The following is a 16,234-nucleotide window of genomic DNA, read 5'->3' on the forward strand; positions in this document are numbered from 1 at the left end:
TGAGGGGCGTCAGGAGGCATCCGGGGCGGCGCTGAGCGGCTCGGCTCCGCGGGGCTCGTGCTTGGACCCCCCCAGGCAGGCGGGCCGGGGGGGGACGGCGGGGTCGTCGCGCCACTGCTGGGGCGTGCGGGCCACGATGGCCAGGGCGTGCACGGGCCCGGCGAGCTCGGCGCGCAGCGCGGCGTGCACCAGGCGGTGCCGCTGCAGCGGCCGCAGCCCCTCGAAGCGCTCGCTCACCACGGCCACGGCGAAGTGGCTCTCGGCGCCGGGGGGACCCGCGTGCCGGTGGCTCTCGTCCACCACTTGCAGGTGACTCGGCTCCAGGGCCGCCTGCAGCTTGGCGCGGATGGCCCGGGCCACCGGGCCCTCGGCCATGGCGCAGCCCCGACGCGCCGCGGTCGCCGTCACCGCTGTCACCGCTGCTGTCACTGTGCGGTTCCGCAGCATCCGGCAGCACCCAGGGCCTGGGGGGGCACAGCAGTGAGGTTGGGTGACAGACCCCCCCCCCCCCCTCACATTAGATGGGGGCAGTGAGTGTTTTACTGGGAGGTGGGGACACATTAGGGTTCCATCCGAGCTGGGCACACACGTGTGCAATGCTGCAGGGTGCCCTCCATCCCAGCTGGATGCCCCCCCTTCTGGCACGCGTCTGTGCAGTGCAGCAGAGCGAGCCCAATCCCACCTCTCCCCTTGCACACACACGTGCAAGGCAGCTGAATATCCCAACCCCTCTCACGCACACGTGTGCAATGCAGCAGGGTGACACCAAACCCAATAGCCGCCTCCCCTTGCACACACGTGTGCAATGCAGCAGGGTGACACCAAACCTGACCGCCCCCCCCCTTACACACACGTGTGCAATGCAGCAAGGTGACACCAAACCCAACACCCCCCCCTTACACACACGTGTGCAATGCAGCAAGGTGACACCAAACCTGACCACCCCCCCCCACTTACACACACGTGTGCAATGCAGCAGGGTGGCACCAAAGCTGGCCCTCTCCTTTGCACACACGTGTGCAATGCAGCAAGGTGACACCAAACCCAATACCCACCTCCCCTTGCACACACGTGTGCAATGCAGCAGGGTGACACCAAACCTGACCGCCCCCCCCCCCCTTACACACACGTGTGCAATGCAGCAAGGTGACACCAAACCCGACACCCCCCCCCTTACACACACGTGTGCGATGCAGCAAGGTGACACCAAACCTGACCACCCCCCCCACTTACACACACGTGTGCAATGCAGCAGGGTGGCACCAAAGCTGGCCCTCTCCTTTGCACACACGTGTGCAATGCAGCAAGGTGACACCAAACCCAATACCCACCTCGCCTTGCACACACGTGTGCAATGCAGCAGGATCACACTAAACCCGACCCTCTCCTTTGCACACACGTGTGCAATGCAGCAGGGTGACACCAATCCCAACCCCCCCCTTGCACACACGTGTGCGATGCAGCAGGGGGACACCAAACCCGACCCTCTCCTTTGCACACACGTGTGCAATGCAGCAAGGTGACACCAAACCCGACACCCCCCCTTACACACACGTGTGCAATGCAGCAAGGTGACACCAAAGCCGGCCCTCTCCTTTGCACACACGTGTGCAATGCAGCAGGGTGACACCAAACCCAATACCCACCTAGCCTTGCACACACGTGTGCAATGCAGCAGGGTGACACCAAAGCCGGCCCTCTCCTTTGCACACACGTGTGCAATGCAGCAGGGTGACACCAATCCCAACCCCCCCCCCTTGCACACACGTGTGCGATGCAGCAGGGGGACACCAAACCCGACCCTCTCCTTTGCACACACGTGTGCGATGCAGCAAGGTGACACCAAACCCGACACCCCCCCCCCTTACACACACGTGTGCAATGCAGCAAGGTGACACCAAAGCCGGCCCTCTCCTTTGCACACACGTGTGCAATGCAGCAGGGGGACACCAAACCCGACACCCCCCTCCTTTCCCCCCCTTGCACACGCCCGTATCCGGGCGCCCCGACTCTCACCCGAGCCCCAACGGCCTCCGCACCGCCGCGCTGAGCACGCTGGGAGCTGGAGTCCGCCCCGCGTTCCGCCCCGTCACGTGGCCCGGCAGCAGAACTACAAGTCCCAGCAGCCCCCGCGGCCGCTGGGGCGTCCCGGGGAGGGGGGACCCAAAGCAGCCGGGCCCATAGCGGTTCGTGCAACGCCCCGCGCTCCATAACGCCCGTGGGGCCGGTCTGGCTCCCCCCTCCCCGGCATGCACAGCACCCATGGGTGCTGCTAGGGGCAGGATGCAACCGCCCCCGCCTTGCTCACGGCAGTCCCCCCCCCGCCACGAGCCCCATGGCCGGGGTATGACCCTGTGTCATGTTGTCGCCCTCTTCTACCCCGGACAAAGCCACCCCTGTGACCCTTTTGCCGGCCAGCGGCAAAGGTGCCCCCAGCGCAGGGGCTCGGGTCAGCGGGGTCAAGGCGAATGTTCGTTAAGTGCTTAAACAAGCGGCCACGTGACGGCCCCGCGGCTCCCGGCGCCCTCCCGCCACCGGCAGGACCCCACAGGCAGGAGGGCTCGGGAGCAGCGTGCGATCCCACCCTGCTCCTGCCGCAGAGGCCTGGCGAACTCATGCCGTGGTGATGCCGCCCGCTCCAGGCTGCCCTTTGGCCACAGAGGCCTGGCGAACTCGTGCCATGGCGAGGCCACCCCGCTGCAGGCTGCCCTTTGGCTGCAGAGGCCCGACGAACTCGTGCCGCGTAACGCCCTGGCCACACAACAGGCGCCGGCCCCCGGGCCGCGGGTCCCTTAGGGGCTGTAAATCTTGGTGGCCGCCTGTTTCCCCTGACCTGGTGCTGACACCCACTGTCCCCTCCTGCTGCCACCTCACTGGGGTCCTTCCTTGCCCAGTGGCCGGGCCAGGGGCTCTGACCCCCGGCATCCCCCGCTCTTCCGGCCACCCGCCGCACAAACCGCCATCCATCACCGGCCCATCCGACAGCCCCTGTTTCATGGGGCACAACGTTATATATAACCGCTAGTGACTGCCCCGCAGCTGAGATGAGTTGGGGCGGTCTCAAGATGGGGCTGAACTTGGGGATGTGGGCTGAGCTCCTGTGGGAAATACTGGGGGGATTTGGGGAAAATCTTTCTCCCCGCAGCAGGAGCCTGTAAATCCCACTCGGCTGCACAACCTCAGTGCGAGGATTGCGCTGTCGGGAGGGAAAAGCTAATGAATTTTCGCCTAAAAGGAACTCGTGGCGGGATTTATGAGGCAGGAGGCCCCTCTCCCACCCCTCCGGGCCCCGCTGGGAATGAAGAATGAAGTCTCGAGCGACGGCTTTTACGAGCAATTATAGGAAACTGCTTATTTTACAGTCGCCTTTGACCGACGGCCGGCGCGGCTCCAATGGGCCTGGGAGATAGATGTGGATCTCTGGGCCACCGCTGAGCACTGCTGAGCTCATGACACCCATGCCTGCTCCCAGACACCGCTACTCCCTCTCTCGCTCATTCTTTTTAGCATCTCTTCTTTTTTGGAAGCCTGTGCTTCCCCCAGCCCTGCTTCGAGTCCTATCCTCATGCCCTTTTGCATCCCTTTCCCCAGTGCTGTCCCCAGGGCTCTCCCCCATGGTGACCTGACCCTCTGTAGGGACATGGTCCTGCAACCGTCCCCCATCTCTCTCCCCTCCCTGTCCTTGTCCCCATCCGTGTCCCCGCCATGGGGACCCTCCCCTGACCCTCCCTGGGGACACTGCCCTGGGACCCTCCCTGTCCTTGTCCCCATCCGTGTCCCCGCCATGGGGACCCTCCCCTGACCCTCCCTGGGGACACTGCCCTGGGACCCTCCCTGTCCTTGTCCCCATCCGTGTCCCCGCCACGGGGACCCTCCCCTGACCCTCCCTGGGGACACTGCCCTGGGACCCTCCCTGTCCTTGTCCCCATCCGTGTCCCCGCCACGGGGACCCTCCCCTGACCCTCCCTGGGGACACTGCCCTGGGACCCTCCCTGTCCTTGTCCCCATCCGTGTCCCCGCCATGGGGACACTGCCCGTCCTGTCCCCTCTGCCTCCGCGGGACCTTCCACCTGGCCCTGAACCCAGGGACCCCCGGCCACGCCCCCTCCGCCGCTCGGCCACGCCCCCTCGACGCGCTGATTGGCGCTCTCGCCGGCGTTCCGAGCGGGCGTGGCTGGTGACGTCGGGAGCCGCCCCACCTCGCGTGTCCTTTTATGGCGGGAAGCTCCTTATATGGGCAGCGCCTCCGCGGACACTTTGGTGGGGGGCTCTGGCACCACGTGACCCGCGCGGGGTGTCCCGCGTGGGGGCTGCCCCGGTGCGGGTCGCCCCACGGGCAGCGCGCGGAGGGGCGGATGGATGGATGGATGGATGGATGGACGGATGGACAGATAGACAAGAGAGGGGGCTCCGCGCTTGCACACGCGGGCCCGCGCACACGCGTGGCGGCGCAGCAAAGGCGGGGGGGCCGTGCGCGCGCGTCGCAAGGGCTTGCACACGCACGCACTTCCATACATACACATACACACGCGGGGGGCGTCCACGCGCTGCCCCGCTCCCCGCCCCCTCGGCCTTCCGCATCCCCCTCCCTCTCCGGGCCGCTCGCCCCGGGCCCGCCCCTCTCATTTGAGGTTAATTTCTGCCCGTTTCCACCCAGGTCCCCCCTGGGGGGGAGGTCGAGCCCTCCCGGGGCCGGGTCGGGCCGAAGGGGACCCAGGCGCTCGGGGCGAGCGGCTGCTTCTCCCCCTGGGGCGGGGGCAGCTCCGGGCCGCCCGGCCCTGGGGCTGTCGCCGCGCCGGGGCCCCCCGGAGCAGACCCTGGCCCTCCCGCCGACCAGGAGCCCCCGCTGCCCTCGCTTGGGAGGGGAAGGAACTTTTCTCTTCCTCCTCCTCCTCTTTCTCCTCTGACCGTCCTGCCCCGTGCCCCGGCGCGCTCTGCCGCCGCTCCTGCCCCGTCCCTTCCTCCCTCCCCCTCCCCAGCCAGCGCACTCCTCCATCCCTCCCTTCCCCATCCCTCCATCCTCAGCGCACTTCTCCGCCCCGTCCCCGCGTCCCCCTATCCCGAGCGCACTCCCCCGCCCGTCCTTCCCCAGCCCTCCCTCCCCAGCGCACTCCTCCCGCTCTCCTTTCCCCATCCTTCCATCCCCGGCGCACTCCCCTCCGCCCCGTCCCCCCGTGCTGAGCACACTCCTCCGCCGCTCCTTTCCCCATCCCTCCGTCCTGCCCGCGCTTCCCCAGCCCGGTCCCTCCATCCCCAGCGCCCTCCTCCGTTTCCCCTCTCCCCATCCCTCCGTCCCGCCCGCGTCCTGAGCGCAGCCCCCGGGCCGCCCCTTCCCCGTCCCTCCGCGTCCCCGCAGCGGCCCCGCCGCCCCCCGCATGGCCACGGCGGCGGGGCCCTGGCCGGCCCCGGAGCCGCCGCCCTGCGCCCCGGAGCCGGCGGGCGCGACCAAGGCGGCGGCGGGGCCGGGGGCAGCCGAGAAGGCGGCGGCGGCGGCGGATTGCCTGGTGTGCGGCGACAAGGCGAGCGGGAAGCACTACGGGCAGTTCACCTGCGAGGGCTGCAAGAGCTTCTTCAAGCGCTCCGTGCGCCGCAACCTCTCGTACAGCTGCCGCGGCGGGCGCGACTGCCCCGTGGACCAGCATCACCGCAACCAGTGCCAGTACTGCCGTCTCCGCAAGTGCCTCCGCGTCGGAATGCGGCGGGAAGGTGAGCGGCACCGGCAGCGAGCGATGGGACCGGGCGCCAGGCACCGGGCACTGGGAGCGAGTGGTGGGATCGGGCGCTGGGCAATGGAATGGGCGCCGGGAGTGAAGAGCAGGTGTCACAAGCACTGGGCCGAGCACCAGGAGCAGGTACCGGGAACCGGGCAGCGGACCGGGCACCGGGAATGAGCAGCAGGACTGGGTATTGGGCACCGGACAGCAGACTGGGCAGCGGGAGCAGGGAATGGGCACCGTGAGCAAGCAGCGGGCACTGGACGGCAGACCGGGCACCGGGACTGGGCAGCACCATGAGTCGTGCGAGAGGAGGGCAAAGAGCAAAGTGAAGAGGGAAGGGAGAAAGGAGAGAAGACCAAGAGAGCAAGAGGGAAGTGAAAGAAAAGTGGGAAGGAATGGGAAGAAAAAGAACAGTGCTTAAAGGAGGAAAAGTGAAGGGAAAAGGATGGGAACAGGCAGGAAAGGGAGCAGGAGGGAATGGGAGAAGAAAGGGGGAAAAGGGGCAAGAAGGAGTGGAAAAGGAAAGGGAGAAAAAGAAAAGGCAAGTGGGAGTGGGAAGAGGGGAAAGAACGTGAGGGAAAGGATAAGAGGAAGTGGAAAAGAGTAGAAAAGGATAAGAGGGAGCAAAAGAAAGAGCAAGAGAGGATGAAAAAATAGGAAAAAGAATGGGAGAAAAAGGCTGAGAGGGAGTGTTAAAAAGGCGAGGAAAAATATAAAAGCACAAGAGAATAAGAAAGAAAAAGAACGGAGAAAAGGCAGGGAAGGAAGGAAAAGATCAAGCGAGCAAAATGACCAAGAAAATGACAAAAGGAAGAAAAAGAGAAAGCAAAAAGAGAGCTCAAAGAGAAAGAGAAAGGAGAAGGGAGACAAAGAAAAAAAATTCAGTGAAAGAGAAAGAAAGTTGAAAGAGGGAAAGAAAGAGGAAGGAAAGAAAGAAAAAGTGTGTGGGGGAAAGAAAGAGAAAACTCTTCTCCATTTTTCTTTCATTTTTCCTTTCCCCTCCTCTCATTATCCCTCTTTCTGTCTGTCTCTCTGTTATCTCTTTCCCTATTTCCACTGCTCCTGTCCCATCTCTTGTGGGGCCTGGCCCAGGTGCCAAGGGATCCTCCTGACCACGGAGCCTTGGGACCCACTTGCCAGCCCTTCTCTGCCTCTGTCACATTCTTTTGGAGAGGTATCCTACAATCAGGAACAAACTCCCCTGACGAGGGCTTGCTGAAGCCGCACAGAACACCCAGCATTCTCCAAAATCCATTATCCATCGCGAATCTCCCTGATGCTTTTGCTTTTTTTTTTTCTCCCTTTTCTTTCCTTTTTTTTTTTTCTCCTTTCCCCTTCCCGCTTTCTCTCCTTTTTGCCACGCAAATGCCTCATTATTGTATCCTCTGTGGTCACTCATCTCACTCCTGCTTCTCCTCTCCTTCCGTGCCTTTTACCGAAGGGAAACATGACAGTGGCCGTAAGCCTCTGTGTTATCCAAACACCCTCCACTTCTGGCCGTGCCGCCAAAGGCTCTACAGTGGGAACCTGTTTCCTATTTGCCTTAATTAAATCATCAGCAAAACTGTTCTTTTGAACTAGTGAACTTTTAGTTTCTTTGGGGCTTAAAGTCGGGCTTGATTTATAGCTTCGTGTCTGCGCAGGGATGGCAACAATTTACTCTTCCTCGCCGTTATGTGTGAGTCGGGGATGTCACTATTTTAGAAGGGGAAAAAAATAAAATTAAAAGCAGGGAATTAGAGGGCAATAATGCAGATATTCTCTAAAAGATTAGGACTTTGGCTCTGGGGAGGAGTGTCTGGCAAATCTGAAGTTAATTAGTCCGAATCGGCCGCTCTAATACTTAGCATGACCGGGATTAAAATCGCGTTTCAAGATAACAAGAATATGACATGTGTCGCTGGCTTGCCTGATTTTGGCCACATAATTGCATGTTGTTTCTTTTATTTATTTAGTTTTAATGAAAGCATCAGCTTTAGAAGCATTTGTTTTGAAGCCTGAAATGGTACGTGAGGGTGAAAATATGGGAAGCGTTCGGGTATCAGCCAGCGCCGGGCTGATGCAGAGCCGAAAACTCAGCCCTGAGCAGCGCGTAAAATGAATGCTCCGGGATGCTCGGTGCTTAATGAAGGATCCGGTGCTGCTTTTAAATTTCTTTGCATTTTATCCTCCTAATTGCACTGACGGCGGTGGAGAAGTGAAAGGGCTGCGGGTGGCGGGGAGGGCTCAGCCGCGGCTCCCGGGGGACCGCGATGCAACAGCTCGATTTCTTTTTTATCCTTCCCCGGTGGCTTTCGGCTCACCGGCGGGAAGCCCCTGCAGTTTAAAGCCCATCCAGTTTGGCAGAAATATTATCGCGAGCTGGGCAAAGGGGTGGAGGATAAGGTTCTCCTTCCCTGTTTGTGCCACCGTCCTAAAACCCGTCTGGCACATCCCTGACGACCGAGGTGTGAGTTTTGCACCCATGTCTTCTTCCCTTGTCTCTGTTTATCGCCCATGTTCTTTTTTTTTTTTTTTTGCTATTAAAGCCCCTCTCTGATGATGGTGATTTCCCACTGTCTGGGAAGCAGCTGGCGAGAGGCAGGGATCCTTCTCCCATTTTTCCAGGGTTTTCTGCGACAGTTGTGACACACAGAACAGCCAAAAAGTCACCTCTTTGTATTAATTAATAAATAAATAAATCAGTAAGATTAAGATAAGGCAGAAACGGACAGTGTGTCACGGTGCAAAACAGACAGCCCCTTTGCATGGAGGAAAACACCTTGGTGGTCCCATGTGGATTCATGCCACAGGATGCCCCAGCACGGGCTCAGTGTTGGGATTTCAAGCAATTCCTTGGTGCTTGAATGGATATAATGCTGCAAAAGCTGAGAGTGCTTCCCAGCAGCTCACATCCGCTTGTTTCTCCTGATTTTTTTTTTCCCCCTTTCTCAATGGATTTTATTTCAGGTAAATGTTTCTCTATGTTGGCTAGAAGGGAAGGAGGGAGCGTGTTGGTGTCATCTCTGCAGGATTTCTTCTGCCCTGGGGGAGGTTTGGGGGTTTTGGCAGAGGGTCCCGGCGTTGTTTTGGCCGAGAAGCCCGTGCAATGCTGAAATGCTGGCGTGCCGTTTCGGGAACTCCTCCTGGATCCCTGCTGCTTGCTGTGGCAGCTGGAAATGGCTTAAATGTGCCCCAAACCCTCATCAAAAAGGAGGAAAATGCTAATGCCTTCAGGTATCATTTGGAGTCGGTCTCCAGGAGTCCCCCAAGTGCCATGGAGTTAGGAATTTGTATTAAAACACTGCCCCTTTTTGAGGAGGTTAGTGCGGGGCTACCTTCAACTTTAGCTTCCTTTTTTTTTCTCCCCCACCAAAAAAAAAATATCATGGAAGTGTGTGTGCAAAGGAAGGCCTATGGGACAGATCCTCTGGGCAGCAAGATCCAGCAAGTTTTCCTTCTCCTGCTGCACTACACGGGACTTTATTCTTTTTTAGGAAACTGGACACATTTCCTGGGATTTCTGGCTTCTCTGTTTGCAGCTGATTTTTGTGGCTGCACAAAACGTGGAGTTTAGCTCCGTTTCCAAAGCCTGACCTGCATCCTTGTCCATGCAGCAAGCCCTCTGCTTTGATTTCTTCTAATAACAAAAGAGCTTTCTGGGCCATGTTAAAAATAACGTATAAAAAAAGCTCATTTTCCCATGTTGAAAATGCCGTGGTGTTCTGGTGGCAGGAGGAAAGGTGCAGCCTCTGAGTTTCACGAACCGTGCAAAAGATGGGGCCTTTTGGCCCCTTCTCGAGCTGCCCTGCCCTGCTCCTGTGGGATTGCGGCTGCTTCGGGCTGCTCTGCGCGGGGAGCTGCGCATAGCAGGGGTTGTTTGGGGTCAGAATTCGGCTTTTTCTTCTTCTTCTTCTTTTTTTTTTCCTCCTTATTTTTTCCCCTTTTGTTTAATTCAGAAAAAGAAATCCCCGCAAGCGACTGCTCGGCCCTGGCTGGGTTTCTTTTGCTGCTCATCCAGGACCTGCTTGCAGGGCTCTGGTGCTGATTTAATGCCCGGTCCAGCACCAGGGGCTGGTGTGGGGCTGGCCCAAGTGCCCTTCCTTCCAGGCCTGATCCCGGCTTTGATTTTTTTACAATGTTTCCAGGTGCTGGGAGACAGGAGGCATCTTTCCTCCAGCTGTGGACGTGGGTGCACAGAACCACCCGCAGGGGAAAGTACGTTTTGGGCACCAAAAGATTCCTGTGATGCAACTGCTGGTTTTAAACCTGTTTGTTTATTAAAGATGCTATGGGTGAAAAACTCCAGAGGAATCTCTCTCCAGAGAGCTGGAGTTGGTGAATTGGGCAGAGGGAAGCCCTTCACTGATGCGCTTTATTTTGGGGTGTGTGTTTGGGCCAAAAAGGGTCATTTCATCCTCTGGGAACTAAACTCAGCAGTTGAGGTGGGATGTGCCTGGGACCGCTGCGTCCCACAGCCGGGTCCCCAGCTTGGACAAGAGCAGGGACAGGATGGAGGTGTCCTGTGGGACGCTGCGCTGTCCGGCTGCTGCGGCTCCAGGAGGTGGGAGCCAGCTTGGGATGGTGATCCCGACCGCTGGATGACACTTGGGATTGTCAAGCTGCATTAAGCTAAGCCTCCCTCAAGGGCTGCCCACGCAGCGGGGGGCTCTGATGCCGTGGGCCAGCGCCGCAGCCCTCGGGGACCATGTGCGCAGTGGGGACCTGGCCCTCAAGCTGCCTTGGATCTACCCGTGCAGTGGGGGCTGCGCTGGGGTTAGCGCAGGTAGAGCCACGCGGCCCCCGCCTGCCCCCCTTCCAGCCCTCCCTTCTTCCTTCCTCGTTCTGCTTTTTCATGTCTCATCCCAAATCCTTCCAGCGCAGAGCTCAGGCAACCTGGATCCAGAGAGGTTTTTCATCTCAAAGTCTCCAAATGGCAGGAAACTCAAGGCCAAAACGGGGAAGAAGGCAGGGACAGGGCGGGCAACTCACGGGTGCCCATCAAGGGGGTGGCTGGTGCCAGAGTTGGGGCAGGTGCCTGGGGCACCTCCTCGGGGGTGGCCCCTCGTCAGCCTCAGCTCATTAGTGCTGGACACAAGTAAGCGGCGACCCTGAACGCCTGCGTGGGGGCCCCAACGCTTCTCATGTGCTTCTCTAACAAAAAGCTGCCGCGAGCTGGTGTTGCCGGGGGGTGTTGCTCGACCCTCGAGCTGCCGGGGGGTGTTTGTCCCCTGTCAGGGCAGGGGACATGTCCCTTGTGTGCCTTTCTAGAGCGGGACGGGGTGTCCTGGCCGGGGGGCGGTTAGTGGGGTGCCAGGGCTCCGCGCTGACCTCCGTGCTCCGCTCCCGCAGCCGTGCAGCGGGGCCGCATGGCACATCCGCAGAGCAGCCCCGGGCACTACCCGCTCGCCAACGGGGACCCCTACGCCGGCCACAGCTACCTGAGCGGCTTCATCTCGTTGCTGCTGCGGGCTGAGCCCTACCCCACGGCCCGCTACGGGGCCCAGTGCCTGCAGCCCAGTAACGTCATGGGCATCGAGAACATCTGCGAGCTGGCCGCCCGCCTCCTCTTCAGTGCCATCGAGTGGGCCAAGGGCATCCCCTTCTTCCCAGACTTCCAGCTCTCCGACCAGGTGGCCCTGCTGCGCATGGCGTGGAGCGAGCTGTTCGTGCTCAACGCGGCGCAGTGCGCCATGCCGCTGCACGTGGCGCCGCTGCTGGCGGCCGCCGGCCTCCACGCCGCCCCCATGTCGGCCGACCGCGTCGTCGCCTTCATGGACCACATCCGCGTCTTCCAGGAGCAGGTGGAGAAGCTCAAGGCGCTGCACGTGGACGCCGCCGAGTTCGCCTGCCTCAAGGCCGTGGCGCTCTTCACGCCGGGTGAGCGCCCGGGGGGGACAGGGCGAGCGGGGACAGGGACAGAGGCCGTGTGGCTTCGTGGGAGGGGCTGGGAAAGGTGAGGCGGGATGGGCTGGGAATGAATGGGGATCACTGCGGGGGGGGTGAATGGGCGGGGCTGTGGTGAATGGGCAGGGCTGGGTGTGAATGGGCAGGGCTGCAGTGAATGGGGATGAATGGGCGGGGCTGCAATGAATGGGCAGGGCTGGGTGTGAATGGGCGGGGCTGCGTGAATGGGGATGAATGAGCCTGGCTGGGTGTGAGTGGGCGGGGCTGCAGTGAATGGTCGTGAATGGTCAGGCTGGGCATGAATGGGCGGGGCTGCGTGAATGGGCGGGGCTGTGGTGAATAGGGATGAATGGGCCTGGCTGGGTGTGAATGGGCGGGGCTGCAGTGAATGGGCGTGAATGGGCGGGGCTGGTTGGGTAATGCCCAATGGGCTGGGGTCGAATGGGGGGTGTGGCTAAGTGGGGTGGGGCTGAGTGGGTGGGGCTAATCAGGGTGGGGCTTAAGAGGGCAAGGCAAAGCCTGCTGAATGGGGTGGGAGTAAATGGGTGGGACTTAGTGGGGTGCGGCTGGAGGGGGCGTGGCTAAACAAGGTGTGGCCAAAACGTCCCGCCCCCCCTCTCCTTGGTGGTTCCTGCCCCATGAGACGGCTTGGGGTGAGGGGCTTGGAGTTCCCCTGACTCTGCTGTGGTGCCCCAAATCCCTGCTCCGTGTCCCATCATGGAGGGATCAATGGTGGCGCCTGGGAGCGGCCACCAGGAAGAAACCTCTTCCCACACCCAGAACTGTTTCATCCACAATGAACCCAAATGGACCTGTCTATTCGGCTTCAAATGGAGTAGTTGATTTTTCACTCTCAGATCGTTGCATTCAAGCAGTCTCAAGCGAAACCAGCTGAGACTAGATGCTTTCCTCCCCACCCTTTCTAATTCTTAAAAAAAAATCAAACCTAAAAGGCAGCAGTGTGGGAGGACCAAGGTCCAAACAAAGACAAAAATTGCTGATATTCCACTCAGGACAGTAGCCCCAGAGGGATCTTTTTGGTGCCCTGCAGTCAGGAGGCAGCCACCAGCCTCTCATCTTGCTGGTTTTGAGCCCAGCTGGAGGCCACAAGAAGGGAATCTGTTGGGAGTTGAAGCATTTTCCAGCATTTGAAGCAATCAAAAGCAACTTCACCCCAGATCCTGTGTCCCCAAATGGATTCAGGAGAGGAGGCTGCACCTTCAGGGATTGACCTGTTTTTGGTTGTTTTTCTTCTTCTTCTTCTTCTTCTTTTTTTTTTTTTTTTTTTTAACTCTGAAACATGGGGATTTGGAAGAGCAAAGCATTGGAAGATGGTTACTTCCACCTCTTGGAAATGCCCAAATTCCAAGCCCAGCATGTGCTTCCAGGTGGAGAGCCATGCCTGCGATTCGGGCTGTGCATGAGCCCTGCAAGGAGGCTCATGTGGATGATGTTAGAGAGTCCAGAATAGCTGGGAACAAACAAAGAAATAAAATGACAGGAGCCAAAAGTTTCCTTTTTTGAAAAGCCCTGCCATTTCCTAACCCCCTCCTTGGAGAGCCAATTTTCCCCCAGTGATAAAGGCTGAAGCCGTTAGCAATATTTTCCATGTATTGAACCATTATATATGTATATGTATTTTATATACATATGGAATATCCCCGCTATAGCTTATAGAAACATGGCTTTGGGAAAAATTTGCCAGATCTCTGCTTTTGGCGGAGACATTTGCCACAGCAAAGGGCAGTTTTGCAGCCTGATGTTCTGACAGACGATTTCATGGTTGGGGAGGAGAAGTTTAAAGACCAAAAAGCCTCACGGGGACCCAGCTCATGGGACCCAGCGCAGGCGGGTTTGGGGACGGCCCTGCTGATGCCCCTTTCTGCGCTTCCTCCCCGGTGCCAGATGCCGTGGGGCTGTCGGAGCTGGGGCCCGTGGAGAGCGTGCAGGAGAAGTCGCAGTGCGCGCTGGAGGAGTACGTGCGGAGCCAGCACCCGAGCCAGCCGAGCCGCTTCGGGCGCCTGCTGCTGCGCCTGCCCTCGCTGCGCCTCGTCTCGGCGCCCGTCATCGAGCAGCTCTTCTTCGTGCGCCTCGTGGGCAAGACGCCCATCGAGACCCTCATCCGGGACATGCTGCTCTCGGGATCCACCTTCAACTGGCCCTACCTCGCCATGCAGTGAGCGGGCACGGGGGCAAGGACGGGGTGGGGATGGAGCCAGTGCGGCGACGGCCTTGAAAAGGACCCGCGAACCCCCCTTCCACCCCGCTGTCTCCCCCAAAACCCTCCCCGCCGCGGCCAGCCCTTGAGAACAGAGAACTCATGACCGCAGTGGCCTTGACAGCGACGGTGATTTTTTTTTTCCCCTCCTCCCCATATCCCATCCCCTGTTTGAGGGGAGTAAAAAGAAACAAAGGTTTCGGATCTGCGGAAAAAAATAAGCTCCAAAGCGGAGCGAAAGACTCCGGGAGTGGCTCCGGCGAAGCCGAGCCAGCTCCTGGCCCCTGCGCTGGGCGGCACGGGGGCTTTCGGGAGCCCTGTGCAAAGGGAGAGGCGCGGACTATTTATAAAAATAAAATAAAACCTATATTATATCCTATATCCTCTGTTTCCCTTGGACAATGAAAGCCTGTGTTGTTATTATTATTATTATTATTTCCCCTCCTTTTATTTTTAAGTGCTTATTGTCTGCTAGACGATGTGCTCCCCTGTGGATTATGAGCTGTTTTTTTTTTTTCTTTTTTCTTTTCTTTTTTTCCTCCCTTTTTCTGCTCTTAAAAAAATAATCCAACACTTCTTTTTTTTTTTTCTCTCCCCTGTGCTGCAATCAGCATCGTAATTAGAGCTGAGGGTGCCTGGTGCCAGGCCCAGCCTAAGACCCTGATACGGTCCTAGTTGAAACCCAGTATAGTCCTGGTCTGATCCCAGTATAATCCTGGTCTGATCCCAGTGTAGTCCCGGTCTGATCCCAGAATGGTCCTAGTCTCATTCCTGCCTGGCTCCCAGTCTGATCCCAGTACAGATCCAGTCTCCCGTATGTTCTCCCAACCGAACCCAGTGCAGCTCCAGTCCAATCCCAATATATTCCCAGTCTGCTCCCGTTCCTTGGTCCCCACGCAGCCCTGTGAGCTCAGTGACAGAGGGGACAAATGTGACCCCCGGGCTCAGCTGTGGTCCACGGGCCCCAACCGGGAGCACAGCGGCCGGGATGGAGCCAGGACCGGCCCCAAATCCCGGCAGCGGGAGCGAAGCCGGGACCGGCGGCAGGGGGACGCGATGGCCACGCCGGAGTCGAGCGTGTTTTATTATAGGGTTTTAAAAGCTCATTAGAGAAAAGTCAAAAGTGGCCTTTTCAAACCAAAGGACACGGGCCCAGCTTCATTTGACCCTTCTATAAATAATGTCCATCCGGGAATATTTTAAACAAACACCGAGTGGGCTGAATTATGCGAGCGGCGTGGAGCAACAGGAGACGAGACGCTGGGAATTAATTCAAGGACGAGTTGGAAAAGGCCACGGGGAAAGTTATTGCCCTGGGGGAGAGGGTTGGGACCTGGTGTGCGGCGGCTGGCAGATATTTCGGGGGGTTTAGGGGAGCTGCCTCTGCTTTGAGCTCCGCCTCCTGCACCAAGGCCTATGGAAAAGAAAAAGGAAAAGAAAAAAAGGCAGAAAACAAAATTATATTGCAAGAAGGCTGCAGCTTGAGGAGGTGCCTCCGTGGAAATGATGGGCCGAGCCGTCAATCAAAGTCAATCAGGGAAAGGGAGGCCTTGGAAGTGGAACGGGGGCCACGCCGAGGATGGGGCGGAAAGTAAAAATAATAACCAAAAAAATAGAAAAGAGACACTTTTAAATACCCGAGTGCCGGCTGGAGCAGCATCAGCGGTGGGGCGGGGAGCGGTGTGCAGCCGTTTTTGCACATCAAAATGCAGCCTTTAGTAATTTTTTCTTTCCTTGATAGTGGATAATATGTCCGGGGAATGTATAAAATTGCTGCTTCTCGCTCCGCACCGGGGGCTATTTCAGCTGCCTTTTCCCTGGTCTTGTGTCTATTTGCATGTAAAAGCGGCCAGCCCGTCCCCGCGTCTTCGCGTCCCGACGACGGCGGCCGCGGGGCTTTTCCGGAGCCAGCGCGGTGCAAAGTGAGACCAAGGGGACCCAGGCTGAGCCCTGACCAGTGTCAACCTCTAGCTCCTGCTAGGATGTTTTTCCCCATGTCTCCTGCATCCAACGCTATCCCAGCTCCGCTGCATCCCGACGCGTGCGGCGCTGACGGCTGCTAATTTTAGGGGCCCGGGAGGGGATCCAACGGCGGGCGCTGGTGGCGGGAGATAAATTTTGCCATGGATCGATTAAGTAGCTGCTTGGCGGGGAGCAGAGCGCGGCGCCCGGCGCCTGGTCGGGGCTGGGCACTGCTGCCCCGCTTCCCGCTTGGCGGCCGCGCCGGGCGGCTCCATCTGCCACCGAATTTACTGATTGTCACTAGAATTAAACAAGTGAAAATTGCCTGTCAGGAAAATCTGTTAAATCGGAATTTATGTCAGTTAAAAAGAGAGAGAGATGGCAAAATTCCCTGGCGAAGCGCGCGGCCGCCGCAAGCTCCTCCCGCGGGCTGGCGCCGGCGGACGTGCCC

At 58.9% G+C, this 16,234-nt stretch overlaps 2 protein-coding genes across 2 annotated transcripts; one reads left to right on the top strand and one right to left on the bottom strand.

Annotated features, from left to right (window-relative positions):
* Positions 1-9: 9 nt before the first annotated feature.
* Positions 10-459, bottom strand: BOLA1 (bolA family member 1). Its single transcript, XM_088535492.1, has one exon. The coding sequence runs from the start codon at positions 445-447 to the stop codon at positions 10-12; it is 438 nt and encodes a 145-aa protein (XP_088391618.1). The 5' UTR covers positions 448-459.
* A 5,052-nt stretch (positions 460-5,511) lies between these two features.
* Positions 5,512-13,783, top strand: LOC104570095 (nuclear receptor subfamily 2 group F member 1-A). Its single transcript, XM_088535282.1, has 3 exons — positions 5,512-5,706; positions 11,049-11,576; positions 13,509-13,783. The coding sequence occupies exons 1-3, from the start codon at positions 5,694-5,696 to the stop codon at positions 13,781-13,783; spliced, it is 816 nt and encodes a 271-aa protein (XP_088391408.1). The 5' UTR covers positions 5,512-5,693.
* The last annotated feature ends 2,451 nt before the right edge of the window (positions 13,784-16,234 follow it).

Source organism: Tinamus guttatus, unplaced genomic scaffold, assembly GCF_059628265.1.
Source record: "Tinamus guttatus ecotype Peru unplaced genomic scaffold, ASM5962826v1 Tinamus_guttatus_pri_ptg000629l, whole genome shotgun sequence".
Lineage (NCBI taxonomy): Eukaryota > Metazoa > Chordata > Aves > Tinamiformes > Tinamidae > Tinamus > Tinamus guttatus.